This window comes from Saccopteryx leptura, chromosome 8, assembly GCF_036850995.1.
Source record: "Saccopteryx leptura isolate mSacLep1 chromosome 8, mSacLep1_pri_phased_curated, whole genome shotgun sequence".
NCBI classification, from domain to species: domain Eukaryota; kingdom Metazoa; phylum Chordata; class Mammalia; order Chiroptera; family Emballonuridae; genus Saccopteryx; species Saccopteryx leptura.
In genome coordinates this window covers 83438166-83462699 of record NC_089510.1, presented here as the reverse complement: position 1 = coordinate 83462699, position 24534 = coordinate 83438166, and the positions used below count along the sequence as shown (strand labels likewise).

At 41.7% G+C, this 24534-nt stretch overlaps 1 protein-coding gene across 5 annotated transcripts in view; it reads left to right on the top strand.

Moving 5' to 3' along the window:
- The window catches only part of FNDC3B (fibronectin type III domain containing 3B), a 400148-nt gene that overhangs the window by 217267 nt on the left and 158347 nt on the right, over positions 1-24534 (top strand). For all 5 annotated transcript variants that reach the window (XM_066348038.1, XM_066348040.1, XM_066348039.1 and 2 more), the window contains exons 5-6: positions 7403-7646; positions 11143-11433. In XM_066348038.1, the coding sequence (XP_066204135.1) occupies positions 7403-7646; positions 11143-11433 (535 nt within the window). The remainder of the gene's footprint in view (positions 1-7402; positions 7647-11142; positions 11434-24534) is intronic.

The following is a 24534-nucleotide window of genomic DNA, read 5'->3' as shown; positions in this document are numbered from 1 at the left end:
TCCTGGCTCATCCCTGGCGCTCTGGGGCAGCATTTCAAACTTTTTCTGTTGCCTTCTGCTTTTAAGCTCTTCTTTGGATTCTTGTCACTTGCAGACCAGAAGTAGAAGGACAGAGTTTTAGGAACTGAGGAGTTTATTAATCCTGTGGAGAATTTCAGTTCAGTAAGGGTAACTAGTTTCCTTCTCTGTCAGTTGTAAGAAAAGATACTCAAACTGTAAGTGCTTTTAAGAAATATATTTTAATTCTTAGACTCAGAATTGTCCCCTTTATCCCTCAATAGCTCTCTGACCTCGGGCGGGTTAGCTGAACTTCCCTGAACTTTATTGCTCCTATGACCAGCTGGAGGTGCCTCACAGGATTCTGAGGAGGACTAAATGAGGTGCTAATATTAGTAGTAATTACTGTGGAAGATGCTTCTGTTGCGTATCAGTTACTGTTCCAGGACCTCAGCATGTGCTGGTGTGTTGCCTTATTTCAGGAGGGTGTTAGAGCAGAGCAGTGGGTACGAGGTAAACAGTGGTTGTGGTCTTTTGAATCCTTTCACATCTCGTATTAACCCAGCTATCCTGGTTCTTACAGTTCCTTGTTTACATACTTATTTCTTACCATACCTAACTTGTGTGTAGTTCTCCACATAGTGAAAACTCTGGAGTACAGACCAGATGAAAATCTGGTTCTGTGACGAACTAGTACATGTTAATCGGGCTGTGTCTCGGTTTCCTTCATGTCCAGTAGGGATGCTGACGTCTAGTTCTCCCGTAGAGAAGTGAGATCACCTGGGTCCTGCAGCTGGCAGACCACAGGCACTGGCTGTGAGCTCTGGCTCGTCTGTCTTCCCATGCTGCTCCCTCCTGCTGTGGCTTCCAAGTTTTTTCGTTTTGCTTTAATGCTTCTCTCGGTTATACTTCTAAAAGCACCCATGCAAATAAGAGAAACATTCTTTCTGTGCTTAACCTTTTGTGCCTTATTCTATAGCAGTGGTTCTCAACCTGTGGGTCGCTACCCCGGCAGGGGTTGAACGACCAAAACACAGGGGTCACAACCCACAGGTTGAGAACCGCTGTTCTATAGTGTCTCATTCTGTGTCTAGCACGTAGAAGTTTCTCAGTAAATACTTACGGAGCAGAATAGAAAGACAAGGTAAAGGGTCAGAGTAACATCTGCTAAGCTTGCTTTCTCGTAGCCCTAGGAGGGTGGCTGGGTGCTTGTTTATGGGGGATAAATGCACTACTTTTTTTTTTTTTTTTTTGATGGCTGCAAATTCTTTTTATTTATTTATTTATTTATTTTATTATTATTATTATTATTTTTAATAATTTTATTTTTTTAATGGGGTGACATCAATAAATCAGGATACATATATTCAAAGATAACAAGTCCAGGTTATCTTGTCGTTCAATTATGTTGCATACCCACCACCCAAAGTCAGATTGTCCTCTGTCACCCCCCCCCCCCCCCCGTAACCACCACACTCTTTTCAATGTCTCTTAGTTTCACTATTATGTCCCACCTACGTATGGAATAATACAGTTCCTGTTTTTTTCTGATTTACTTATTTCGCTTCGTATCATGTTATCAAGATCCCACCATTTTGCTGTAAATGTTCCGATGTCATCATTTCTTATGGCTGAGTAGTATTCCATAGTGTATATGTGCCACATCTTCTTTATCCAGTCATCTATTGATGGGCTTTTTGGTTGTTTCCATGTCCTGGCCACTGTGAACAATGCTGCAATAAACATGGGGCTGCATGTGTCTTTACGTATCAATGTTTCTGAGTTTTTGGGATATATACCCAGTAGAGGGATTGCTGGGTCATAAGGTAGTTCTATTTTCAGTTTTTTGAGGAACCACCATACTTTCTTCCATAATGGTTGTACTACTTTACATTCCCACCAACAGTGAATGAGGGTTCCTTTTTCTCCACAGCCTCTCCAACATTTGCTATTACCTGTCTTGCTAATAACAGCTAATCGAACAGGTGTGAGGTGGTATCTCATTGCCGTTTTGATTTGCATTTCTCTAATAGCTAAAGAAGATGAGCATCTTTTCATATATCTGTTGGCCATTTGTATTTCTTCCTGGGAGAAGTGTCTATTCATATCCTCTTCCCATTTTTTTATTGGATTGTTTGTTTGTTTGTGCACTACTTTTTCTAGAAGTATGTTTTTAAAGCAGACAAGGCCTGTGGTAGAACTTAGATAGAGACTTGGGAGGTGCTTGTAGGGGTTGCATTCATTTGTAGGGCTACCCTTACAGAGTACCCACAGGCTGAGTGGCTTAAATGACAGGAATTATTTCCTCATAATTCTGGAGGCTACAAGTTTGGTTTCTTCCAAGACCTGTCTCCTTGGCTTATATATGGTCACCTTCCTTTGATGTCTTCATGTGGCCTTCTTCTGCATGTCTGTGTCCTAATTTCCACCTCTTATAAGGACATCAGTCATGTTGGGTTAGGGCACTCCCATACGACTGATTTCACCACAGTTACATAATTTAAAGGCTGTATCTCCAAACACAATCACACACTGAGATACTGGGGGTTATGATTTTAATATATACTGCTCACAAAAATTAGGGGATATTTCAAAATGAATATGAAGTGATTAAAAAAGCATTTGATTATTCGATTTTTTTTTTTTTTTTTTTGTATTTTTCTGAAGTTGGAAACGGGGAGGCAGTCAGACAGACTTCCAACCGGGATCCACCCAGCATGCCCACCAGGGGGTGATGCTCTGCCCATCTGGGGTGTTGCTCTGTTGCAACCAGAGCCATTCTAGCGCCTGAGGCAGAGGCCACAGAGCCATCCTCAGCTCCCGGGCCAATTTTGCTCCAATGGAGCCCTGATTGCGGGAGGGGAAGAGAGAGACAGAGAAAAAGAAGGGGGAGGAGGGGTGGAGAAGCATATGGGCGCTTCTCCTGTGTGCCCTGGCCGGGAATCGAACCCAGGACTCCTGCATGCCAGGCCGACGCTCTACCACTCAGCCAACCGGCGAGGGCCTCGATTTTTTTTTATTAAACGAGAACATCAGAAAAGCAAATGACAAGTCAAAGAAAGTTGTTTAATTATGCCAATGAGATGCAAAACCAACTGTTATTTCATTGGTGAAAGGCACTATACAAAAGGCTGAAAGTACTGGAGTAGCTGCACGTTCCCTGATCCCCTAATTTTTGTGAGCAGTGTATAAGTTGGTTGGAGGTAGGGAGGACATAATGCAGCCCGCAGCAGGTGGCGGCCTGAGAACCTAGCACAGTGGTCTTCTCCAGGGGTCTGTGCTCTGGAGGAGATAGATGAGTGGCCCTTCTGGTGAGTCACAGCGCTAGAAAAATAGTCTAGCTGAAGACGACTTTGTTTTAATTTCTGAGAAAACAATACTTTGTTCTGATTTCTCAACAACACACACAAGGTTCATATTAGTCTGGTTTTACTTTTTATATAATGCTTAAGCTGTGTAGATAAATCTTACTGTTTAATGCCTTATTTTTCTCCCCCTTACTTTTGAGTATCCAGCACTTAGCTCATAGGATGTCAGGAAATAATTGTTAAATTTAATACAGGCAGTTTGTTTACCTCTGGACATTGTCACAATCTCATTCATCCCAAAAGGAAATGAATCTGTCTTTTCCATGGCTATTTGTGAAGGCTGGAGACACATTTTATTGTCTTGAGGATTTTGGGACTGAACTCTTTCTGATTTCTAAATTCTTCTGCTACAGTAATATATTTCTTCTGAACTATATATATATATTTAACAAGGAATCTTATTGCCACCATTTCCTGTTGCATATTATTTTGTGCATTATTATTGCTCCTCAGACTTCCTTATTCTTTAGGGAACATAGGCATAATTTCCTGAGACATAGATCAAAACTGAATTTTGTAATTAAATATGTTGTGATTTGTGTTGTAGAAGAACGATAAAATACTTAGCACATAATTTTGGGTTTTGTTTTTGATGATTAAATAATTAATATATTTTTTCCTTTTATTGAATTTATTGGGGTGACACTGGTTAACAAAATTATACAGGTTTCCGGTGCACAATTCCACAACATGTCATCTCTACACTGTATTGTGTGTTCATCCCTCCAAGTCAAGTTTCCATCCATCACCATTCATCCACCAATATTTCAATTCTTAAAAATATTTTTAGTGATAAAGTTGGCTTTGATTGGTAAGGGAGATTTCTGAAAGTGTCCCATTATACATGTACAGGTAAATAGATGTCTTTCACAAATACAACAAATAATTTAAGATAATTAAAAATGGGACTGATAGCCCTGGTTGGTTGGCACAGCAGTAGAGCATTGGCCTAGAGTGTGCAAGTCCTGGGTTTGATTCCCGGTTAAGGCACACAGGAGAAGCACCCATCTGCTTCTCCACCCTTTCCCCCCCTTCCTGTCCCACAGCCATGGCTCAAATGGTTCGAGCAAAGTTGGCCCCTTGCACTGAGGATGGCTCCATGGCCTCAGCCTCAGGCGCTAAAATAGTTCAGATGCCGAGCAACGGAGCTGCAGCCCAGCTGGGCAGAGCGTTGCTACTGGGTGGATCCTGGTCGGGGCGCATGTGGGATTCTGTCTCTGTCTCTTCACTTCTAATTTAATTAAAAAAAATAAAAGAAATGGGACTGTCAAACAATTTTCATATATGTAGGCAATCTGTGGTTTCAGAAAGCTACTTAGTTTTTTAACTAGAATTTTTTTTTTTTTTGGTGAAGGGTAATTTATACTATAGACATGGTGGAAATACTTATTCATACAAAATATTAAAGTAAAAAGTAGTTTTGCTCTTTATCTTTTTTTGTTGTTCCTTTCTCTTGACTAACATTTTTATCTGTTAGTACTTTTTGCCCAAATTTTTAAAAAGTGCTTTGTTTTAATGTCAGAAATTATACGATAAAACAATGAAAATAATTTCTTTTCATTATCACTACCCTTGTGCACAAACCCGAAGAGTTGTTCTTCATATTTAGTGAGAACCTTGTTCTTGTTTTAATAACATTGGTCAGGTTCATGAGACTAGTTTTAACCACTGAAAGTATTATAGTGACTGAAATAATGAGATTGTGTCTAGAAAATAAATACTTCTGTGGACCTTCCAGTGTCTATCACAGGATGGAATGGCTGTTTCATGAAGCAGTACTATCTGGAATATGCCTTACATTTCTTAATAGCCAGTGGCAGAGTAGGAAATAGAAGACACTGTGTAGAAAGATGCTTGTTTATATTAGATGGTAAGAAAAATCCATATTTATGGTGAAATTGTACAAAGTGTGCTAATAAATATATTCTTAGAAGATGTGCTTGATGATAATTATTAGCTCATGCATTAGGATTTTCACTGTCATGGTTTAAGCACCATTTCACATATACCTGTAAATTGGCAGTCATGCATTGATAATGGAGGTTGATGTGATTAGCTTGCCAATGTCCAGAAGAAGTTACGTTTATTAATGAATACATAAAAATCTCTTTTTTGAGCTTTAGTAGTGGTTATGACTCAGAATCTTAATTTTAATGAGTTAATGCTTTAACAAACTATTAATGTAGTTAATTCTGATACTGTTATGTTAATTGGTTTATTAATAAACAGATTTTTTATTTTCTTAATATAAGGATTAATGGCTTTTAATTCAAACTAAACTTACGCTGATAAACTTGCATTTTGTATCAGGCAATATTTTAAAAAGCAAAGCTTAGTGTAATTTTTATTAGTATGCTTTAGATACCATTAAGGCATTTTATTTTGGCCTATAATCAGCCTCCTAGGGTGTAATGATTCATGCATTTCAATTACAAATTTAATTTTCACTGTTGGGTTTGTTTTTTGTTTTTGAAAACAAAATTTCCTACCTTCTGTGTGCCGGATTTTCTTAAATACTGGCTTAGACCAGCTGGTCTCTTTGGCAGCCTGGTGCTGGCTTCCACGTTGACTCCTGTGCCCTGATTGTCGTGGTTCCGGCAGGGCCCTGCTTGGGCCGTTGCCCAGGGCCCTCGCCTCAGTCGCCCCAGCCCTGTTCTTCGGGTCCTGCAGGCCCCCAGGTTCTGTCCGTCACTGCCCTTCTCTGCATTGCACAGCTTTCCCTGTCAGTTATGCTATCTGTTGTTTTTTTTGTTTTGTTTTGTTTTTTGTATTTTTCTGAAGCTGGAAACGGGGAGAGACAGTCAGACAGACTCCCGCATGCGCCCAACCAGGATCCACCCGGCACGCCCACCAGGGGCGACGCTCTGCCCACCAGGGGGCGATGCTCTGCCCCTCCGGGGCGTCGCTCTGCCGCGACCAGAGCCACTCTAGCGCCTGGGGCAGAGGCCAAGGAGCCATCCCCAGCGCCCGGGCCATCTTTGCTCCAATGGAGCCTTGGCTGCGGGAGGGGAAGAGAGAGACAGAGAGGAAGGAGAGGGGGAGGGGTGGAGAAGCAGATGGGCACTTCTCCTGTGTGCCCTGGCCGGGAATCGAACCCGGGACTTCTGCATGCCAGGCCGACGCCCCACCACTGAGCCAACCGGCCAGGGCCTGCTATCTGTTGTTTTAGTTATTTCTTATCTATGTCTCAACAAAATTGTTCTTAGAGAAGCTAGCATGATGTTGGCCACAGAGGCAATGAATGCTGGTATTGTACTGCTTTAGTTAATTATCTTCTGTGGGCAAATTGAAAAACATTTGAAGAAAGTATGGGTCTAATGTTGATAGCTATGCATTCACTCTGCTCACAGCAGGTCCTGCTTTGTTGTCTCCCTTCACAACAGTCGTTATAGCTCAAAGAGGTGAGCAAAGGCATCCAGCTGGATTTGGAACTGCTCAAGTTTTTCATTGGTTGAATCCCCTAATTTCATTGACAGTTGTGGTCCCAAATTAAATGACCTTTTGGTACTCCTAGGGCTTCAGAAGTTAATGTTCCCTCTTGTCACCTGAAGCCTGTGTGATGATGGAACTGAGCATGCTACAGCAGGGTGGGGTCAAGTGCCCTCAGGAAGCTCAGCCCTGGAAGGCACACTTTTGTGTCCTAGAAAGTCTCTTCTTTCAGGAAAGACCTCTGAGCTGATCGTTATATTTACAGTCATTTCTGAAGTCAACTTAAGCACACATTAAATTCACTTGTCTTGGAAGAAGACTTCATCTGTACAAACAAGATGATCAAGTTGTGATCATTTTTAAAAGTTTTATATATTCTGAATTTGATGGCTGATGAAAATTTCATAACTTATAATGGTTAAATATTATTACTTCTAAAACTCATCTAACTGGTTGAATTGCAAAACCAGAACTTAACATGTATTAATCTATATTTCCTATAGAGAACAGAATATTAAAATTAAGGAGGAAGTAATTAAATGTTGTATATATCCACAAGATATTTGCTAATACATTCTATGCTCTTTTTTTTTGCTTTTTTGCTTTAGGTGATTGAAGACAACACTGGAGTCCGCCGGGTGGTGGTCACACCTCAGTCTCCAGAGTGTTACCCCCCAAGTTACCCCTCAGCTATGTCTCCAACCCATCACCTACCCCCCTACTTGACCCACCACCCGCATTTTATTCATAACTCACACACGGCTTACTACCCACCTGTGACCGGACCTGGAGATATGCCGCCTCAGTTTTTCCCTCAGCATCACCTTCCCCCGGCACTGTATGGTGAGCAAGGTGAGTGTGTTCTGTGTCGAAGCTGATGGCAGTACCTAAGAGAGCCTGAGAGCCTTTGTTTGTGCTGTAACAGGCATGGTACAGGAAGGTCCATCCATCTGATGTGTGAAGCTCTTAGAAAATTCCTAGCTTCCTTTGTTCTGAATTGTGCCGTTCAAAAATTACTTAATGGGTTGCAGCTCTTTCTTTCTTTATATTTTCCAAAATCTGCCTCCCTATTTTATCCCCCAAAGAGCAGGGACTGGGATAGCCATTTGTTGTTTTATGAAAGAGGCAGTTAACATATTTTCATGTGAGAGCGGCCTGAGGCCACCGCAGCACATCATTTCGTAGACGTCCAGGTAGTCTAGCAGTTCAAGGGAAGTTAATTAGGGTTGTGCCTCATTTTTAAAGATAGAAGACTGGTGGTCTTAGTAAGTTTTGAATTTCCTGGATGCTCTCTGTTGCAATCTTGACTGAACTCAGAATGCCCTCGCTGCTGATGAACCATTAGTTTAAGGATACCCATTAGTGCAGCCACAATTTCACTGGTTGTTAGGCAGATACTCTGAAATGAAAAAGTCTCAATACCAACATTGTGTCTTTTTGCCTGACCGTGGTATGCAGTGGATAGAGCATTGACACGAGATGCTGAGGTTCTGGGTTCAAAACCCCAAGGTCACTGGCTTGAGCACAGGTTCATCGGCTTGAGATCAGGCTCACCAGCTTGAGTGCAGGGTCACCAGCTTGAGCGTGGGATCATCACCATGAGCCCATGGTCACTGGCTTAAGGCCCAAGGTTGCTGGCTTGAGCCAAGGGGTCACTGGCTCAGCTTGAGCCCCCTGTTCAAGGCACAGATGAGAAGCAATCAATAAACAAAATGATGCAACTGTGTCAGTTGATGCTTATCTTTTTCCTTCTCTTTCTCAAAAAAACCCCCACAAAAACAAAACAAAAGATACCAAAAAGCCAGCCATTGTGTCTTTTTAGTCTTGGGCTTGGTATTGGTTTAGTCTAAAGCCCTTTTCCATCCTAAGAAACCAGATAAGGGAGAGTAAAAATTAGACTTTAACCTTTAGTACTTTGCAAATGACTTTCTTAAGTCAGAATATGAATGGAAGCATTTTATTACTTCGAACATTTATGTTGGTTCAGATAAATTGTATGAGAAATACCTGCTATAATTACCACCTTACTTTCTCTTATCAATTATACATACATTTTTTTCCCCTCTATGTTAAAGAAATTGTCCAAGTAAAAATTTTTTTTTTTTTTGTATTTTTCTGAAGCTGGAAACGGGGAGAGACAGTCAGACTCCCGTATGCGCCCGACTGGGATCCACCCGGCACGCCCACCAGGGGGCGACGCTCTGTCGCGACCAGAGCCACTCTAGCGCCTGGGGCAGGCAGAGGCCAAGGAGCTATCCCCAGCGCCCGGGCCATCTTTGCTCCAATTGAGCCTTGGCTGCGGGAGGGGAAGAGAGAGACAGAGAGGAAGGAGAGGGGGGGGGGGGTGGAGAAGCAGATGGGCGCTTCTCCTGTGTGCCCTGGCCAGGAATCGAACCCGGGACTTCTGCACGCCAGGCCGACGCTCTACCACTGAGCCAACCGGCCAGGGCCTGTCCAAATAAAAATTTAAGATGGATATTTTAAGTGAAATTTTCTCATATAACTTAGGGATGAAATTTGACTAATTTTTCTTTTTTTTTCGTAGTTAGAAATTTGGTAAAATTTAGAAGAATTAAGTGCTATCATGATGGTATATGGAGAGATGATAGCAAAAGATGAAATTAATAGTTTGATTTCATAGAGGTGTCTATAACTTCCTATTAATAGTGACAGAATACCCCAAAATATCAAACGAATGGGCACATTCCATAAAAACATTTGGATAAAAAGTGAAAAACAGTTAACTGTCGTTTTAGAAAAGTATTCAGTGTTTTGACACAGTATACATACATTAAATATTTGAGCATTTGTCAGAGTTCTCTGGTTAGGTGTGAGCTTACTGAGGGGAAAGCCTTGGCTAATGACTCATTGCTCGGTGAAGAGTGGCCTGCCTTATTTTCCAGTCTCTTAGTAGGATGCCGTGTAGTTACTAGTTTGTAAATCGTGTACTATGCAATTTTAGACAACAGTATGATTTAAATCATTATTAGAATTAACCAAAAGAAATATTGTGTGTTCATTTCATAGAGAATTTTGTTTTAATTTTATTTAAATAGCACAAAGCAATAATGTACAAATACCAGTGCCTTCATTGATTTCAAATTAAAGAAAGCAATAGAACAAAATTTCTTTGCATTAATAAAGAAAACCGTATATATTCTTACCTTAGTTCTCAATGTGCATACCTAAAAGAAATTTAAACATTTAATTTCCCAAATTTACAAGAGCTTAAAAATCTCTTGACATGTTTTAAAGGATTATTTCATTAGTACCCATGGTGAGTATTTTAGATCTCAAGTGTAATGCATTGTGATACTTAAAATATTTATTATTCTTAATATCTGAATACACTTTTAATTGACTTAAATTTAAAATAATGTCCCTTCTTTTCTAGATCATGTGATTATTTTGCAGGCTCTCATTTCTTTTGAGCCACTTAAAAATATGTGTAGTGAAGCCAGGTGACATTCTTAGTTTGTCTTGCATCTAGATTGCTCCAATGTAGAAATTTGAGACCATAGCGTATGATATTTGGCACTAGGTTTAAGAGGTGGTTTATGTTTACCCCTGCAATTTCTCCTTGAATGTTTCCCCTGATTCTGTGAGCTTTGACTCTCTTTAATGGAAATTTGTCATCTCCTCATTTTAGCAAGTTTTGTTCAAATGTTGGCTATTTTAGATGCCACTAATAACTGCGTATGTCCCTGTGGCCATATACTTTCTAATAGAAATGCTGTTCTGTCTATAAGGATGACTATTACTTTTAAGTATCTTCAGTCTAAGAGCACATTTAAGGGGTATTTTATTGATTCTAATTTTTTGTGTATTGTGACAACTGAAAAAACATTTTAACAGGTAATTTTAATCAGAATATAAACTCTTTTTAAACAGTGATTTTGTCTTCTTCAGTATAATAATTTCTGGAACATTGCTATACAAGCAGCATTGTTTTTAATGGTTAATTATTCCTTGATTGATTAGAAGCAAATGAGTATATTCTTAAAAATATTTTTATATTGTATTTAGTAAGATTTAAAAAGTATTTCTTAGAAGTCAGGTCATTTAATCATTTAATAATATATTACTGAAAATATAAGCCTGACCTGTGATGGCACAATGGATAAAGCCATGACCTGGAATGCTGAGGTCACTGGTTTGAAACCCTGGGCTTGCCTGGTCAAGGCACATATGCGAAACAACTGCTATAAGTTAATGCTTCCCATTCCTCCCCTGCCACCTCTTTCTTTCTCTATCCTCTCTTTAAAATCAATAAATAAAATCTTTAAAAACAATAAAAAGAATAGAAAATGTAGACTGAGCTTGCATTTGTCATAATCATCCATTTTAGAAATTATACCACTCTATGGAATGTCAAGCTACATTACCCGAGAAGACCAGTATAGCAAGCCTCCACACAAAAAACTGAAGGACCGCCAGATTGACCGCCAGAATCGCCTCAACAGCCCACCCTCTTCTATCTACAAAAGCAACTGCACAACCGTGTACAATGGCTATGGGAAAGGCCACAGTGGTGGAGGCGGTGGAGGTGGAGGTGGCGGCAGCGGTGGTGGGCCAGGAATGAAGAAAACTGAGCGCAGAGCAAGAAGCAGTCCGAAGTCGAATGATTCAGACTTGCAAGGTAATGTGCAAAGATGTTTGTCCTGGGATTGAATTATCAAGACGGGGTCATTGTCAAAGAAACATCTTTTATGTAAGAGTGTTATTTCATGGTAGTTGGTCTTTTTACTAGGAATCATTGGTTAGACCTCTGATCTTTTTCTTAGTAGGGACAAAATATAGCATCAGCTCTCTTTTATTAACACTTCATGGCAGAAATATTATTTTTTGGTTACATATGCCAGGTAACATTCTAGTTAATCTCGGTAACATATCTGAAAGTGTTTCAATGTTAGCCTATTTCAGTTGTTTCACTCTTAAGTAGAGAGATGGGGAAGAGATCCAAAGTAAAACAATCTTTCTAAGATGTATAGGGTTAGTTTAAATCTCAAAAGAATTATACATCATAAAACCAGATGTAGTTCTGTGCTGTCCTGAAATTTATCATGGTAACAGAAATATATAATATTTATATGTTCTGATATGATTATTTATATAATTTGGTTTTATGAATTATTCTTATAATTATATCAAATATATCAAAGAATATATTTATATTCTTATAATTATATTCTTACAATTATAAATATATAATATTATATATATATAAATATATAATATTATATATTTCTGTTTAGTTTTAGACATCAATTACTGTTTAATGCCACCTTTGGCATCCTGAATGAACTATTGATAGACCCAGAATGAGATGGAAGAATTAGGATCACCACACATCACAGAGAGCTATCCACTCAAAAGGGCATGTGCTTTTTTGCAGATTAATCTTGTAGCTGTAGGTCAGTTAATTTGGGAAAGAAGGTATATGTGTTTTAAATTAATTTAATAGGTAAGATTTAGAGAAAACCTATTCTAATGACACAGGAGTTAAAAACAGAGGCTTTTTGCATAGACATATATAGTGGGCTAAATGAAGCAAAAAAAAGTAACATTTTGATAAGCTAGGTGAATTTACAGATATAATAAAGACACAAGCAATCGTAAAAGACTAGGTAAGAACCGATTATAATATTCACTAAATATACCACTTCCTTACTGGACTGTAACCAGGTAGGAATGGTGTGTACTTGAGAATCTGTGTGTGAATGACAAAGACAGAGGTTATGTGTTTTTGGAGAGTGTAGAGAAGACGAGCCTTTGTTGGAGCAGAGGAAAACTTGGTGAAACCAGATGTTGGCATCAACATTTGCCCTCATATTACTTAAATGACTGAACTGTACTATAAAAAAGAATAGTGAGATAACAGTGAAAAGTGAACAGTAATTTCTCTGAATGAAATGTACTATAGGTTCTTTTAATTTTGTTCTTCATTCTTAATTTTCCAGGTTTTATGAATTATTCTTATAATTATATCAAGCATTATTCTTATACTTATTAAACAAAATAAACAAGTATACAGAAGAGACCTTTAAACAGTTCTTAAGGCAAAGTGTTCTATTTACCATTTGGAATAAATTTTTAGTCAAATGATACATTTCTAAGTTTGAAATTATATTCCTAGTGATGTTATAATTATATTCCTAGTGGTAATATATAAATCATATTTCTAGTGATGTTATAATTTTTAACCTTGGACTTATAATAAAATTAACACAATAAAATTAGAAAGGTTTCCTCAGGAGAATTTTAGTTCATAAAAGAGAAAAACAGAATGTATATGCTCTCTTCAGAGAGCATGTGGGGTTTGAACTGCCTCATCACTTGACTTACTCTTTACTACTTTTTGCCCTGCCTTCCACCAAAAATGATTACATACATACAGGGGCAGATAAAACAAACTGGAGTAAGACTTAAGGGGCAAAGAGATAATGAGGGAAGAAAAATCAGGTGAAGCAGGACTGAAGTAGCACATAAATTTCATATCTGGCAAAAGTAAATACTTTCCTTGTATGTGTGTTTATTTCAGATCACATATGCCTAATTGTGTATGCTTCTCTATCTTTTAATGTCCTCAAGAGCTGTGAGAAATGAAATAGATTTGCATTGAAATCTGTACTAAAGTGTTTGCTAACATGTGTTTACAGGCATTTTGGCATTTTACTTTATCAGTGTAATTATTTTGAGCACCTTAAGCTCCTTGCTATTGTTTAGAAAACATGTTATTGTGTTCATACAGTGAGATCACTTTTGCAATGGGTTTCTGGGAATGTGTGTTTCACAATGAAAAGAGCTGGAAAATATACTTTATCTCAGCTTTAGTTTGAACTTGCTCTATTGACCCCTTTTTAAAACTGCTTTAAAAACAGTGTATTAAATAAATATCTGAGGAAACTGAGGACAAAGAAGATGAAGACATTTTGTGCATGCCTCCTAAAAATCACTGAAAGTGCTACTACTGTCCACGTGGATCAGCCATGAAATAGAGTTCAATGAAGTATTATTTTGTGTATGCTAGCTCATTTCAGTAAGGATCTGAGAGGTTTATATGTCGGATAAAAAAATAAGTATCCATTTACCCAAATGCATTGAAAACTATGTTTTGATAGGAATCTGCACACAAATGTTTAATAGCAGCTTTATTCATAACTGCTAAAACTTGGAAGCAACCAAGATGTTCTTCAGTAAGTGAATGGATAAGTAAGTTGTGATACATCCAGACAATAGAGTATTACTTAGTCCTAGAAAGACAGGGAGGCACCTTTAATGCTTATTACTAAGTGAAACAAGCCACACTTAAAAGTCTACATCCTGTATGATTTCAACTATATTATAGGAAAAGGCAAAATGATGGAGACATATTTTAGATTCCACATATGAGTGAAATCATATAGTCTAGTATTTGTCTCACTTATGCCACTTAGCAAAATATGCTCTAGGTCCAAACGGCAAGATTTCATTTTTTTGTGTGTGTGGCTGAGTAATATTATCATTCTGTATATGTACCACATCTTTATCCATTCATCTATTGATGGACATGTTGGTTGCTTCCATATTGATAAAAACAGTCACAGGGCCTGACCTGTGGTGGTGCAGTGGATAAAGCGTCGACCTGGAAATGCTGAGGTCGCCGGTTCGAAACCCTGGGTTTGCCTGGTCAAGGCACATATGGGAGTTGATGCTTCCTGCTCCTCCCCCCTTCTCTCTCTCTCTCTCTCTCTCTCTCTTTCTCTCTCCTCTCTCTCTCTCCCTCTCTCTCCTTTCTAAAATGAATAAAAAAAAAAAACAGTCACAGGGGTGTAAACTGCAGCATCAGGAATGTAGTCTTGTCATGCCTCCCTTTTTCCTCAACCCTAGCAACTACAAATATTGATAATGTCACCACAGTATTTTTTTTTTTTTTTTTTTTTGCATTTTTCTGAAGCTGGAAACAGGGAGAGACAGTCAGACAGACTCCCGCATGCGCCCGACCGGGATCCACCCGGCACACCCACCAGGGGCGACGCTCTGCCCACCAGGGGGCGATGCTCTGCCCATCCTGGGTGTCGCCATGTTGCGACCAGAGCCACTCTAGCGCCTGAGGCAGAGGCCACAGAGCCATCCCCAGCGCCCGGGCAATCTTTGCTCCAATGGAGCCTTGGCTGCGGGAGGGGAAGAGAGAGAGAGGAAGGCGCGGCGGAGGGGTGGAGAAGCAAATGGGCGCTTCTCCTGTGTGCCCTGGCCGGGAATCGAACCTGGGTCCTCCGCACGCTAGGCCGACGCTCTACCGCTGAGCCAACCGGCCAGGGCCACAGTATTTTTTAATAATGGAAAAAAATTTAATTATAGTTATTTATAGTTGATATACAATAACTATGTATAATGTCAGATGGGTACTAGACTTACTCAGGTGATTATAAGTTATATAAATGTCTAATTACTATGTTATATATCTAAAACTAACATAATAGTGTATGTCAACTATAATTAAAATTTTTTAATTATTAAAAATACTGTGATGACATCATCAACATTTGTAGTTGCTAGGGGTGAGGAAGGAGGGAAGAATGACAAGACAGAGCACCAAGGACTTTTAGGGCAGTGAGACTACTGTGTGTGCTCTAACAGTGGATGCATGTCATTAAATGTGTGTCAGAGCCAAGAATGTACACACCAAGGGCTTGGTGAACCGGAGGCATTGGTGATGGTGAGTGTCAGTGCAGGTGCATCAGGCTGTGATAAGTGTACGGCTCTGGCTTGGGATTTCCGTGGGTGGGACAGGCTGTGTGGGGGGGACAGGTGTGTTTGGGCATGCTCTGTACCTTCTCTTCAGCTTTGCTGCAAACCGAAAACTCTCTTAAAAACAGTGTATTAAGTAAATATCTGAGGAAACTGAGGACAAAGAAGATGAAGACATTAGTAAGTTTGTACATAAAATAATCCTATCAAATTGCTTATGTAGGCCATGCTGGGGGAAGCTTTGAGCCTCCTGGTTGAAGAAGCAAAGAGGGAAACATGAATCGTGTAGAGTAGGTGAACAAAAGCACCTCTTACTCATGTAGTCTGTTGTGTTGTTCATCCTTCAGTCTTGTCTTCAGAATTTAGTTCTTGGCTGTAAAGAATCCCAAAGGTTTTTTTCTGCCTCACTGTAAATGGGGACGTGCTCCCAGAGTATCTTTGAATTTATTGTGGCTGACTTCTAGACCCAGGAAAGAGGTCTTGTACATAATTCTCAAGTGTATGACGCCATCTGATTGATATTAATACTAGTGTGATTGATCTGTTTCCATTCATATGTGGTTTGCACAAGAATAGGCTGTAGACTTAACCATGACATGTGGCTTGTGGTATTTTCTACATTCTACTTAGGTTGAGATGTGCACATTTTCAGAGGCCAGCCTTTTTGCCACTTACGAAAAAAAAGGACAGATGTTAACAAAAAAGGGGCAAACTTTAAATTTGTACTTGGTCTGTGATAAAACTAAATACACGTGAAGAAGCAAACAACTTATGTTAATCAGGACAAGTAAATAACGTTAAAAAGATGGAGATAGATTAAGTACTCTCTTGCATCTTCCTTCTCTGTTAACTCTACTTCAGAAATACTGATGGAACTTCAAAAAAGATTCCTAAAATTTATTTTAGACCTCCTCAAATCAGAATGTCTTCATCTGGATCTGGCTTCACAGTGTTTGTTTTTTAAATCAAATCTCCACTGGGAGTGATGGTCAGCCAAGAGAACTTCTGTCTAATACTAAGGATGGTCATAGAAGGTGTGGTTCACAATATCATACTGTATGATGTAGGAACTTAGTATAACTAACCATTCTTACTTACTTCCTAGAACTATGCCTGGCAGATAGTATGCACTCAGTAAATATTTGTGGAATGAATCCTGTATTCTTAATTGCTTTGTTTTCCAGAATTGGCCTTTTATTTGAACACGTAGTTATCGTACCATTTCCTCTTCTAGGACAAATTGCTGCATTTCTCAAGGATAGAGCCCCTCCTTTCATTTACGATTACCTTCAGGAAAACAGGCGAGGTGGTGCTCCCAGGGAAATGGAGGATTCCTGTTTCCTTGCACTAACTCCCTGGAGTTCATGGTGCCATGTGGGTAGGAAACAGTGGGGGCTTTGGTATCAGACATCGGGCTTTGTCACTTGCTGTTTGCAGTATTCCCTGCATCTCTGTACTTTCATCTGTAAAATGGGTATTTTAATTCCTATTATTAAATATTAAAAAGAGCCTAGCTTAGTTCTTCACACCTCAGTATAGTGCTCATCCTTGTTACTTGACATTCTTATTGTCTGCCTCCTATAATCCTGATCAACTCTCAGTCAAGTGATCCCCTTCTCAAGACAGGTATCTCCTGCACTCCACGTGATGGCCTTCCCTCTGCCCTTTGTGCCCTCCCCTTGGAAGGCATGGCTTCCTTTTGTTGAAACCCATCTCGCGTTTTGAAAGGTAAACTCAGACCACTTCTGGACCACCCCTTCTAAAAGTCTCGTTCAGGCTGTCTGGGGGGTTGCTCTGAGAGCCACCTCAGCCAGGTGCCAGATTTCCCCTGCCCTCCCAGGCCTCACTGCGGGTCACGGACAGCTCTGCGTGAGAGAGTGCTCCCGCTGCCCTCTCGGGGCACCCCTTTTCACGGACCCCGTCCCGTCTTTGGTGTCTTCTCATACATTTTTTAGAAGCTCAAGTTATGATTTCCTTCGTTCAGAGTGATCCGTAGTAGATCTCCCAGAAGACCGATCACTTTATTTATTTATTTAGGACCAATCACTTTATGTGATGAGATGTGTGATAGTCTGTTTTCTTTTCCATCCCTTCCTCTGTCTTATAACTGTCTGCAGCTACATGGGATCTGAACATACCATTCCCTCTGTTCTGAACCTCCATGGTGGTCCCAGTGTCCGAGGAATAAATCAAACTGCTCACTGTGGCACCTGCTAGTCTCCTAAAGTACGTTAGGATCTGCCCACACTCAGGTGCTCAAAGTTTTGTTCACTTTCACGAATATACTTCATTCTTTCTTCTTGACCCGTCCTTCTAGTCCCTCTGCCTAGCAAACTCTCTTTTTTTAAGGACCAGCTCAGATATCACTTCCTCTGTGAAGCCTGCCTGTCTCCCCAAGGCATATTAATATAGAGAAAAAATACTTCAAGAATTTTTCTCCTTTTTACAGCATTTGATTTTAGATCAATCCTTGGGCACTAAGTTTGTAATTGTTCAGGGATAGGAATGGAAAATATTGTCCTCATGTGCAGATTGTTGTGCAAGAGCTGGGCCTTGATCCTGTTCTGTGACCAAAACCCAGTTATGATTGTCCCACTGCCTTTCATCACAGAGGCTAAGGAAGCTTTTGCTGCGCTTTTGTTGAGAGGGAAGTCAATTCTTCCATTTCATTCTGGGTGAAAACTAATTGTATGATGTTAAGGAGGTTACCCAGTTGGATCCAGGTATGGTACTGAAATGTCCCAATTTTCAACCAGAGTTAGAGTCCCTGTGTCATGTATTCTCAGAAGGGAGAATAAGGTTATCTGCTAGAAAGGATTATGTGAAATTAGAGTGAAAAATCAAAACTTTGGTGAGGATCTGCTGGTGGTAAGAGAGCCTTGTTTGTGCTGCTAGCATATAGGTTGTAGCTTATTTGAAGACCTCTAGAACTTACAGTGCCATGTGGGAAGAACTGGCACCAAATGGCAAGAACTCCAAATGTAGAAGAATGAAGATACAGCGTACTTTTGGCATTTGACCTTTAGAATTGTTGAGAACTCCAAGATTCAGTTATATTTCAAACGAAACCCTACCACACACAGTCATAATTTCTGATTGTCGCACTGGAAGTGGTGACGGAAGTGTTGTTTTGCACTGTTCTCCTGAGACCACCAGTTGCCTCTGATCGAGCTGTGCTGCTTTTTTTTTTTTAATTAATTTATTTTGTGACAGAGACAGAGAGAGGAACAGACAGAATGGAAAGGAGAGAGATGAGAAGCATCAATTCGTTGTTGCGGCTCCTTAGTTTCTCAGTGATTGCTTTCTCATATGTGCCTTGACGGGGCGGGGGGGGGGGGGGGCTACAGCAGACCAAATGACCCCTTGCTCAAGCCGGGTGGCTATAGCAGACCGAGTGACCCCTTGCTCAAGCCGGGGGGCTATAGCAGACCGAGTGACCCCTTGCTCAAGGCAGCAATCTTGGGTTCAAGCTGGTGGGCCTTGCTCAAACCAGATGAACCCACACTCAAACTGGCGACATCAGGGTCTTGAACCTGGGTCCTCCGCATCCCAGTCCAATGCTCTATCCACTGCGCCACCACCTGGTCAGGCTGAGCTCTGCTTCTTACTGTCAGGTTTTGTATTCTCATTTCTTCTCAGGAGGTCCCTTCTGACATTTTCCTCTTCCTACATTTTGCTATCATTGCTCGGAACTAGAATAAGGCCCCAGTATCTGTTTACTGAAAGATCGCAAGAAAGTTGACTCATTCTGGAGACAGGAATGAATGTGGTGGTTCTGAGGCTGTGGCCAGTTGTGTCCCCGCAGTCTGTCCCCAGGTGGATGGGGTGGGCTTCGGCGTGGTTGGCTGCATCCGCCTGGGCAGGCTGACAGTGTTCCCTTGGTGTGAAAGGACGAGCCACTGTTAACAAGGTCTGGAATGCTCGGGGTCAAGGCAGATTTTCTTTTGGAATCTCTTGTTCTTGGCTCCCTGTAAGAGAGCACACTGCTGCTTTTCTGCCTAGAATAAGATTTCTATGGGGCTTTCACACGCACAGGGGCTGCTCTCTGCCCACTTGCACCCTGTCCTATCTCCTGAGCTCATGCCCCACCTCTGCATTCGCAGACTGTTTAGAGGAGAGTTTGGTGTGGAGGGAACCGGCTTCTAGTTTCCTGGAGAGTGTGCTTTCCTCACTGTATTTGCTAATGCACAGTTTCTAGATGGCTTTTTTATTATTGCTTCATCTCTTAAGTCTTTGGCAATGATAAACCCTGTGTGTGTTCACCTGTCTGCAGCTGTGGATGAATCCTAAGCATGGCAAAAATATCAAGAAAACAAGACAAAAATGAAAAGTGAGCTCAGGTCAGTGGAATTCACACATCTCTCTGCCAAGCACAGTTTGAAAAGTGAAAATAGTCCAAACAAGCTCAAATAACTTATTTTTTTTTTAAGGATAATGTAGACCCCTGGATCAAAATGCAAGAGACATTCCTTTTTGTCATGAAACTGGACAGTTAACACCTTGACTTCCATTTTAAATGGGGGCCGCCAGGTTCATCTGTCCCCAGTCTGGAGGCTTCTGAGTGACTTCAGACCTGCACCACTGCCTGCCTTCGGGATGGGAAAGGGGACTTCAGACCTGCACCACTGCCTGCCTTCGGGATGGGAAAGGGGACTTCAGACCTGCACCACTGCCTGCCTTCGGGATGGGAAAGGGGACTTCAGACCTGCACCACTGCCTGCCTTCGGGATGGGAAAGGGGACTTCAGACCTGCACCACTGCCTGCCTTCGGGATGGGAAAGGGGACTTCAGACCTGCACCACTGCCTGCCTTCGGGATGGGGAAGGGGACTTCAGACCTGCACCACTGCCTGCCTTCGGGATGGGGAAGGGGACTTCAGACCTGCACCACTGCCTGCCTTCGGGATGGGGAAGGGGACTTCAGACCTGCACCACTGCCTGCCTTCGGGATGGGGAAGGGGACTTCAGACCTGCACCACTGCCTGCCTTCGGGATGGGGAAGGGGACTTCAGACCTGCACCACTGCCTGCCTTCGGGATGGGAAAGGGGACTTCAGACCTGCACCACTGCCTGCCTTCGGGATGGGAAAGGGGACTTCAGACCTGCACCACTGCCTGCCTTCGGGATGGGAAAGGGGACTTCAGACCTGCACCACTGCCTGCCTTCGGGATGGGGAAGGGGACTTCAGACCTGCACCACTGCCTGCCTTCGGGATGGGAAAGGGGACTTCAGACCTGCACCACTGCCTGCCTTTGGGATGGGAAAGGGGACTTCAGACCTGCACCACTGCCTGCCTTCGGGATGGGAAAGGGGACTTCAGACCTGCACCACTGCCTGCCTTCGGGATGGGAAAGGGGACTTCAGACCTGCACCACTGCCTGCCTTCGGGATGGGAAAGGGGACAGGCTCAGGGCAGAAGGCAGCTTTCAGGAGTGTGCAGCTCATTGACCTGTGCCTTCTGACCTGGGCTTTCCTCGCTGAGAACCAGAGCTGGAGAAGTCAAACTATGAATAACTTTTTCCGTAAGACCCCAGTATATTGATTATATTTTTCCTTAGGGAGGTGTTGACTTTAACTGGTGCACAGGCACGGCTGTAGCTCTATGCAGAGGAAACTATGGCAGCCCAAATTGTTGCTAATGAGAGTGTGTAGTTGTCTTTATCACGTTATATCGCTTATCCTGTCTTTTTGCCTTTTGTCCTTTTCCCTGTCTTTAGGTTGCAGTCTCAAATATTTTAAAGATGTTAACTATGTGAATTTTTCAGCAGGCGAGATGAGGCATTTTTGTCATGTCAATTTAAGAAGTCTTAACTCATTAAGTCATATTTGAAGCTTCACATTTTTTACTTACCTATAAAAAGACAAACAGTATGTGAAAAAAAGTTTTGAATTTCCTTTTGAAATGAATGTTCACCAGAAAATTGAGGGCACAATTTTTATTAGTTTCTGCCCTATGTAGTACTTAACTTGGTGAACCCATATTATTTTCTCTGCCTTTTTACTTTCTTGGAAACTGATCATAGAGGCATTTAGACGACATGCATGTTGGTAAAATGCTTATCATCCCAAAGAACCCTTTAAATAGCAGATGCAAGTGATGACATGGTTTGTTTCTGGTACATATATAACCTTCAATTTTACTGAATTGAAACTTTTATATGCTATTCTCTCATTTAGCTGAGTTGAGTTCTGAATTTAACTGGGTCAGAGGTCATCATCACAGACCCATGCTTAGAAGCAAAATAACTTCCTAGTTAATCTCCCAAAGCTTCAGTTTCTTCCATGTATATATAAAATGGAGGTAATTAATGGCCTATATTTCAGAAGGCTGTAATGAGTTCCTACTACAGTTTCAGACTCTTACTAAGGACTCGTAAAATGTCACAGAGTATTGGTGAAGAAGGACCACAATATTTTTCTGCTTAGGAGAACTTCCTCCTGTGGATCCTGTCAGCAGGACAGCCAGCCTCAGTGCTGAGAGGAAGACCTCTGTGTCTGTCAGCACTGAGGAACTTGAGTGCCAAGGACCTGACAATGAAGGGGTTACAAGGAACATCCAGTCCCAGAAAGTTCTCTTGGCAGTTGCTATCCATAAACAATCTTAGGAATTCTGGGCAGGGATTAAATTCAGCCCTTGTTCCTCACTTTTCTCTGCCTCCTTTATGAGCTGGATTCTCTTGTGAGGGTTGAGGAATGGTGCATGACTGGCTAGCTTGATTCTGTGTTTGAACCTGTTCAACACACCGACTGTTAACGTTACTTTGTAAGATATTAAAAGTGTTGGGAAAAAGCAAAGGGGAGGAGGGGTGCTGGTTAGCTGGAAATGGCTTGGGTGAATGATGACTTCTTGATATTTATTTCACTAATACTTATATTACTTGCTATAGGGACAGTTAGTTAATCCAGATGGATGAGCTAACTAGGAAGCCCACTAAACTTCAAAGTTTAACACCTTTTCTTGTATCTCAGAAATCTTACCCTGTTGCTTCCACATTCCATTGTTTATATTCTGTTGGTCACATACTGTGTCTGCTAACACAACTGTGGAAGTCATCTGCACAGACATGTGAGTACCAGGAGTGGATGTTCAAGAGTTGGGGTGGGGGTGGTCAGGTGGCGTTGTGGACACTGGCTACCACAGTATGTAGCATCAGAAACCATTTCTGTGAATGGTCTATCTGAAGTAGTCTCAGCATTTGTGATGGATTTTGGCCACTATACAGCTGTTACATCAGCATTGGTTTGTCACGATCTCCTGTGAAACGGTCCTTTAGGGTCCCTACATGTAGTTGCTGTGTGTGTAGAGTCAGGGTATTGAATCTCTGTTTTTATAGGGTCAGTGTATTGTAATAAGACAATTACAGTCATTATTGCAAATGTAATGACAGGTCATCCTTTCTGTCATGACTACTCTTGGTTTTATTTTAAAGTTAATTTGCCCAACCAAAGACACTATAATATAGCAGACTGTATTACCTTGTTCCAATTTTTTGTGTTGTAATAAGACCTTGACATTCTATTAAGAATTGAGCAGAGAACACAAGTGTGAAATGGGAAAGGTCCTCAGGAAACAGTAGTGTTACTAGCTCATTGCTTGTGATTTACTTTTTATGAACAAAGTAAGGAGTATAACTATCCTCATTGTTGACTATAATATTTCCTGTTTCTTTCTCTGGTGGTGAATTTACATTTTGAAAAATGTAAGATCACAACTACTTCTTTCCAACTACATCAGAAGAATGGGCTTTCCATGTCAGGGTGGTGCTCGGAATCGTGCAGGAAAGACTAGCTGATAGTGGTGGGGATGGTTGGCTTCGAGCACAAAAGGGGATTGTGACGATTCAGGAAGACTGGAAAATAAGGAGGCGGGAGAGAAATGAGAAGGGCCTCAGAGGAATGATACCTTGAAATAAAAGGAAGTGGCAAAATAGCAAAACAAGTAGAATGAAAGGAGCAAATACAGTGAGCCGGGAAGGTAAGATGAACTGTGGAATAAAGATAATTTGGAAAAAATAAGCAGAAAATAGAAGAGGTTTCATGTTGCATTTTTCTATATTCCGTCCCTCTCTCTAGGATAACACTGCCCACAGCAGTTCCGTCCCTCTCTCTAGGATAACACTGCCCACAGCAGTTCCGTCCCTCTCTCTAGGATAACACTGCCCACAGCAGTTCCGTCCCTCTCTCTAGGGTAACACTGCCCACAGCAGTTCCGTCCCTCTCTCTCTAGGATAACACTGCCCACAGCAGTTCCGTCCCTCTCTCTAGGGTAACACTGCCAACAGCAGTTCCGTCCCTCTCTCTAGGATAACACTGCCCACAGCAGTTCCCTCCCTCTCTCTAGGATAACACTGCCCGTAGCAGTTCCGTCCCTCTCTCTAGGGTAACACTGCCCACAGCAGTTCCGTCCCTCTCTCTAGGGTAACACTGCCCACAGCAGTTCCCTCCCTCTCTCTAGGGTAACACTGCTCGCAGCAGTTCCGTCCCTCTCTCTAGGGTAACACTGCCCACAGCAGTTCCGTCCCTCTCTCTAGGGTAACCCTGCCCGCAGCAGTTCCCTCCCTCTCTCTAGGATAACACTGCCCGCAGCAGTTCCCTCCCTCTCTCTAGGATAACACTGCCCGCAGCAGTTCCGTCCCTCTCTCTAGGATAACACTGCCCGTAGCAGTTCCGTCCCTCTCTCTAGGGTAACACTGCCCGTAGCAGTTCCGTCCCTCTCTCTAGGATAACACTGCCCACAGCAGTTCCGTCCCTCTCTCTAGGGTAACACTGCCCACAGCAGTTCCGTCCCTCTCTCTAGGGTAACACTGCCCGCAGCAGTTCCGTCCCTCTCTCTAGGATAACACTGCCCGCAGCAGTTCCGTCCCTCTCTCTAGGGTAACACTGCCCACAGCAGTTCCGTCCCTCTGTCTAGGGTAACACTGCCCACAGCAGTTCCGTCCCTCTCTCTAGGGTAACACTGCCCACAGCAGTTCCGTCCCTCTCTCTAGGGTAACACTGCCCACAGCAGTTCC